Source organism: Rhipicephalus microplus, chromosome 1, assembly GCF_043290135.1.
Source record: "Rhipicephalus microplus isolate Deutch F79 chromosome 1, USDA_Rmic, whole genome shotgun sequence".
Taxonomy (NCBI): domain Eukaryota; kingdom Metazoa; phylum Arthropoda; class Arachnida; order Ixodida; family Ixodidae; genus Rhipicephalus; species Rhipicephalus microplus.
In genome coordinates, this window is record NC_134700.1 from 110,072,017 (window position 1) to 110,078,344 (window position 6,328).

A 6,328-nucleotide genomic window follows, 5' to 3' on the forward strand; every position below is an offset into this window, starting at 1 on the left:
CGGCCGTTTCGCTAGTTCCACATATAGAAAATTTGGTGTCACGTGACGTGAATAGATAACGAAGGTAAACGACACATCCAAACATGGTAATCATGACACGGAAGTCATGTACGCTGTTATATATCTCCATCTCGTAATGTTGTGCTGATTTCAATGTGACATATCAACATTTCTCATTCATGTTTCGCATATCATCGATTAGCACTGTACGTGAGATCTGCCGATTTTTTTTTTTGCCTTGCTGTAAACTCTCAGCTCTGCCTCGTTCTTTGAAACATAGCCAGCACCAAATAGACCAACACTAAATTTTTCGTGCTTTCGTTGTGTATTTCGGGGGCTCAATATATGAGCTCTTTAATCAGCCCGGCGACTGCCTCCCTATATCAACGAGACAAGTGACACATAAAAAAGTAATTGTCCCCAGAATGTGCTCGAGTCTGACTTGGAAAGGCTGATAATGATTTAATTATTTACTGATAAACACATTATTAGGCGTACAACCATCATCACGTTGCCTTAATATTTTCTTCAATTCCTTCTTGTATGTTTTTACTTAATTCGCATCGTAAGTTTGCTTATCGTTTCTCTGTCTTTCGGTTAACCTTCGCACCTTACACATATCTTTATTTATTTATTTATTTCTGTCGCTATATCAGCACTACAAAATATATATAAAATTCATTAGGCTTGATTATTTTTCTCTTTATTTTTACGATGAACAAAGACATCTCTTCAACACCACGAGGTGAAGGCAAATACAAAGCTCCCCTCAGTGGTCTACCTTTATCCTTCCTCTTCCTCTGTTTTCCCATCTCAATCGCGACACTGACAAAACGGGAGGCATAAACGCGTCTGGCATCCACATGTGCACCCCCTCCTACTTCCCACGTTCACCCCCCCCCCTATATCCATCCTTACAAGGACAGCCTCTGTGGCCGGGTGCCATGCCGCACGCATCCGAGGTAACACCATGTCACACCAGTCCCGTTAATTAGGGAGGCGATCGCCGGGCTAATTCCAAGGGCTGAAGTATTGGCCCCCCGAACCGCACCACGAAAGTGTGGACAATTTAGAAGTGGTCCTTTTTGGCGCGCCAGCAGACGCCGGCTGTGGCCCAAAGAACAAGTCAGAGCCGAGAGTTGATAAACAAAACAAATATTATATTCTCAAAAATGGCAGATCGAAAACAACACACAAGAATGCACACTCCACAATAGTTACATAAAATACGTCACCAATCAAACAACGTACTACACAGTACAATCAGCCACACTCAAAACAACGGACACAGACAACGATACGCACTACAATGCAGTCGCATGCATTGAACAACCAAGACACTTAAAGACTAAAGAGATATAAAACCTATTCAGTCCAAAGTCCTTGGAACAAAAGTCTGAATGATACTCTTTCGAGAATCACTCACTCAAAGTCCAGGGTTGTTGTCGTTCCGCGCCCTCGAAGTTTCTCTTCCAGGAAACCTCGCGTCTTCAATTGGCCACTCTCCAAGCTCTCAACTTCTTCGCCCGAACACGTCGGCTTCACTCACGCAGCTGTCGCCACGCGTCCTCGCTCGATAGCGGTAAACACACACTCTTGCCTGTAGCTCGAGCCTTCACCCCTCAGGTGGATATCCTCTTCATTTCCTGCTTCGTCCCTACGGACAAAACCTTCACCGACTAAACGGCGGAATCCCTACGCACTCTGGTGCTACTTCCGTCTTCTCCTGATCTCTCATCTCGGCTGCTCGGTTAAATACCTTGCGCGCGACATTCCAGACGGTTGTCGTCATTTCGTCGGCGCGATACGCAGCGATGGCTGGGAAGAGGGCGAGACGGTTGGAACGCCCTCCGCGGCCGATGACTCAGCTCGGTAAGACCACGCCTATTTCCTTCTGGAACTTTCCAGCGCTTGCTAGGCCGCCGTTGTGGGTTGAGGAGGTTCGTCGGCGAAGCCACGCTTCTGCGGGGAGAGCGCGCGCCCGGGGAGCCTTGGATGTTTGTTTTCTTTTTTTTTTCTTTTGACCTCGCGGCGTTTCTCCCGCCCGTTATCGCAAGAATTTGGCGGCGCGCCCATTTTTAGCGCTCGTTCTGTGACACTGCCCCCCACTTTAAGAATATTATCTCATAATATTCAAAACCACACAAACGAGCGCGAAAAGTCACCACACACTCTCACAGACTGTAACACAATCCATCGCTCATGACACTTCACATTCACAATATACCACTCAATACGATTGGACATTACATTCAATCTCACACCCATGAATTATAACCGCAGGTACATGAGTACAACTCTTCATCACACATTCCAAACAATACAAACGTACAAGGTTCTGTCTTTACAACAATTATACAACACTATACATCACATCACCTTAAGAAACATTTTGATTTGCTCAACACCGGATAACACAATAACAACACAGCCTATTGCGTTCACTGCTGTCAGACACTTCCAAAACATTCAAACTCGGCTAAGGTAGTCGGCACCAACGTTCTCGCTTCCCTTGATGTGCTCGACTCGGAACTGATACTCTTGCAGAAGCAAGCTCCACCTCAACACTCTGCTGTTGAGCTGTTTAGCCTGTTTTATGTATTGGAGAGGCTGGTGGTCAGTTTGGACCAAGAAAGGCACTCCGTAGAGATAAATATTAAACTTCTGTATCCACCACACCAGGGCTAGACATTCTCTTTCGATGGTGCTGTAGGATGATTCCCGGGGAAGTAGTTTGCGACTGGCGTATGCTATGGGATGCAGGGTCCCTTCGTGTGACTGCAAGAGCACAGCCCCGAGGCTGGTGTCGGAAGCGTCGGTGCGGAGGATGAATTCCTTGGTTAAGTCTGGGAGGTGGAGCACGGGAGGGCTCGAGATGCATTCCTTGAGTTTCGCGAATGCTTTCTCGTGTGTCGTCGTCCATTTTACTAAGTTGCTTTCACCCTTCTTGATCAGTTCTGTGAGAGGGGCGCTGATCTCGGCATAATTTGGAATGAACTCCCGATAATAGCTGGTCAACCCGAGAAAAGCGCGTACCTGTCGCTTCGTCTTTGGGGCGGTTGCAGCTTGGATTTTGTCGAGAGTCTTTCCCAGTGGAGTAAGCATGTTTTGTCCAATGTGATGACCAAGGAAATCAATCTCATTCATTCCCAACTCACACTTGCTCGGTCTCACGGTCAACCCGGCAGCCTGAATTCGAGCGAAGAGTTGTTTGAGAGTGGATAGGTGTTCCTCCCAGGTCGTGCTTGTTATAAGTACGTCGTCGTAGTAATGTTCAATGCCCGGGATTCCCTCAGTGACTAGTCGCATCAGCCGGGCGAATACGGCGGGTGCCGTTTTGATCCCGAAAGGCATGTAGCAGAACTGGTAGAGACCGGATTTTGTCGAAAACGCAGTCTTAGGTTTCGACTGCTGGGAGAGTGGGATTTGCCAGTAGCCCTTAACAAAATCTAACTTAGAGAAGTATTTTTTGTTTGTGGCACTGGCAAAAACGGCATCTGCTCTAGGCATGGGCTCTGCATCTGCTATTATGAGATTGTTCAGGCGCCGGAAATCGACTACAAACCGCTTGGTTTTGTCCGGTTTGTCCACAAGCAACACGGGGGAATTATAGGGCGATTTTGAGACTTCAATTATGTCCAGTGTTTTCATTTGCTGTACCTCGGCCTCGATGTCTTTAGTCGTAGCAAAAGGTAACGGGTACTGTTTGACGTGGACTGGGGACTCCGTCACTGTCTCGAGGTGACACTCCACCCAATCTGTCTTGCCCGGGACATTCGAAAATATTTTAGAGTGCGCTGTCAGGGTTTTCTCCAACTCCTCCTTTTGTTGGTCCATCAAACTTGGGCAGATCTTGACGTCAGTAATTCCTTCTGTCTGCACGAACTCCGGCACCGGTAGTTCCTGTTCATCTCCATTGTCAATAACCCCTACGATGACTTGGCATTGATGCGGCGCATCTTGGTTCGTTTCCCGCTCCGCATACTTCTTCAGCAAATTGGCATGGAAAATTTTCGGCCCACTCGGCGTCTTTATGGAGTAATCGAAGTCCCCAATTGTCGCCTGCACTTCGAAGGGCCCCTTCCAATGCAGCAAGAGTTTGTTTTTGTCAGTAGGGAGCAGGATGAGAACCTTATCTCCTGGTTGGAATACTCTATCCCTTGATTTTCGATTGTAGTGCTTAGCGTAGCGTGCTCCCGCCCTTCGGAGTTCTTCGTGAGCTAGGCGGCACGTCTCTTCTAGACGATTTCGGAGATCCAATACGTACTGGTAGGTTGTCTTCAGCTCATCGTCCAGCTCTTGGTTCGTCCAGACTTCATTTAAGATCGCCAGGGGTCCCCGGACATGTCGGCCGTACAGTAGCTCGAACGGTGAAAAGCCGAGACTTGCCTGGGGAACTTCTCTGTACGCGAACAGCAACGGACCGAGGAATCTGTCCCAGTTTTTTGGTTTCTCCGCACACATTCTTTTGAGCATAGTCTTCAGGGTGCCATTAAAATTTTCCACCATCCCGTTGGCCATCGGGTGGTAAGGGGTGGTATGGAGTTGGCGCACTGATAGAAGTCGTGCCACTTCCTTCATTAACTCCGACGTGAAATTCGAGCCCCTATCACTTAAAATTTCCCTCGGTACACCAAAACGGGAGAACATCTCAACTAGGGCTTCTGCGACTCGTTCGGTCTCTATGCCAGGTAGTGCAACTGCCTCCGGATAGCGTGTGGCGCAATCGACGAGAGTCAGGATATAGCGGTTTCCTTGACCAGATGGAGGTCGGATAGGGCCTACTATATCAATAGCTACCCTTTTAAAGGGGATGTCTATGACGGGGGACTGGCCGAGTGACACGTGTGGCACCCTTCCTTTTGGCACAGTTCGCTGGCAGATATCGCAAGACGCCACGAACCGTTTCACGTCGGCTGTGACACCGGGCCAGAAGAATTCTTCCTGAATTCTGTCTTTGGTTTTCTCGGCTCCCAGGTGCCCGGCCATTATCCCATCGTGGGCTAGCTTCATAACAGCCTCTCGGCGGTTCTTCGGCACCAACAGCTGTCGTATCCGCCGACCACTCCTCTCCGTATAGTACCTGTAGAGCAGTCCATCTTCCTGCTTGAACATTATCGCGCATTTACTATTACGGCATCTGAGGTCCTTGTCGATTTGCGCAAAGCAGGGTTTTAACGACTCGTCCTGTATTTGTTCCTCGGCATAGCTGAAGCTCGGGTCCTCCTCGGAATCGGGTGCAGGGAGGGGCTGGAATGGCTTCGACTGGGCTTTGGTCTGTGCTCGGGTCGCAACTGCGACTACGTCCTCATCGCCCGTGGCTGGTTGGTCGTGAGGGTTTGCAATTGATGGTGGATCGATTTCTGGGTCCTCTTCCAGTGGTTCGGGTTGGTCCGGCGAATGGGCGCCCTCGATGTTCCCCACGATTACGTCATACAATGGATCATCCACGCAGAAGGCAGAAACAATTGCACTGTAGAAGGGCGTCTCGATCTTGACCTTGGCCTCAGGCAGCCTCATAACCGAACGGTCGACGGTGTAAATCAGGCTGGTCTGGCCCGTGAGTTCGTCGTCGCGGACTAGGTCTCTTCGTACTATTACAGTGGAGCACCCAGTGTCTCTTAAGACGTCTACACGCCTTCCCGCCACTTTTCCAGCCATCACAGGCATTCCCTTCGTAGCACCTGTTTGTTGTTTTGTCAATACCGCACCCACAATAGGGATTTTCTCCCTATTTTTCAACTCTACGAATCCCTCGGTGACGTCATCAACGGTTTTTGGTGCCACTTGTGCACAGGATACCTGGTGAGTTTGACTCGCTCCGTTACGACATGCGTCTGCCTTGTGCCCAGTCTGACCACATTTGAAACATTTTACAACCGTGGGGCTTGTGAAGTTAGTTCGGCAGTGGTTAGCACGGTGACCCACTCGGTTGCACAGAAAACATCGCGGAATGCTCTCTGGTGCACGCTTCTTTTCTTCGGGAGTCAGTTTCTTCGAATCATCGGGACAATCCTTCTTGACTCTGGCCAAATTAGTGCCACCTTGCGCTTCCAAGAATTGATCAGCTAATTCAAGCATGTCTTCAAGTGACTTAGCTCTCCTCTCTTTCAAGTACAGCGACAGGCTTGGGTGGCAACTAGTAAGAAATTGTTCTCTAATTAGGAGCTCTCTAAGTTCATCGTACTCCAGCGCTGTCCCTGAAAGTTCAATCCATCTGTCGAAATAATGGCCAAGTCGGGCGGCTTACTGTGTAGCCGTCTCACCATCAGCTGGCTTTCCTGTCCGAAATCTGTCCCGGAATCCTTCTACAGTAAATCTAAATCGC

The 6,328-nt window shown here is 48.9% G+C and overlaps 1 protein-coding gene across 1 annotated transcript; it reads right to left on the reverse strand.

The window, feature by feature from the left end:
* Nucleotides 1-2,469: 2,469 nt before the first annotated feature.
* Nucleotides 2,470-5,670, reverse strand: LOC142765601 (uncharacterized). The gene has a single exon (XM_075866857.1). It carries the CDS (start codon nt 5,668-5,670, stop codon nt 2,470-2,472), a length of 3,201 nt encoding a protein of 1,066 aa, XP_075722972.1.
* Nucleotides 5,671-6,328: the final 658 nt, after the last annotated feature.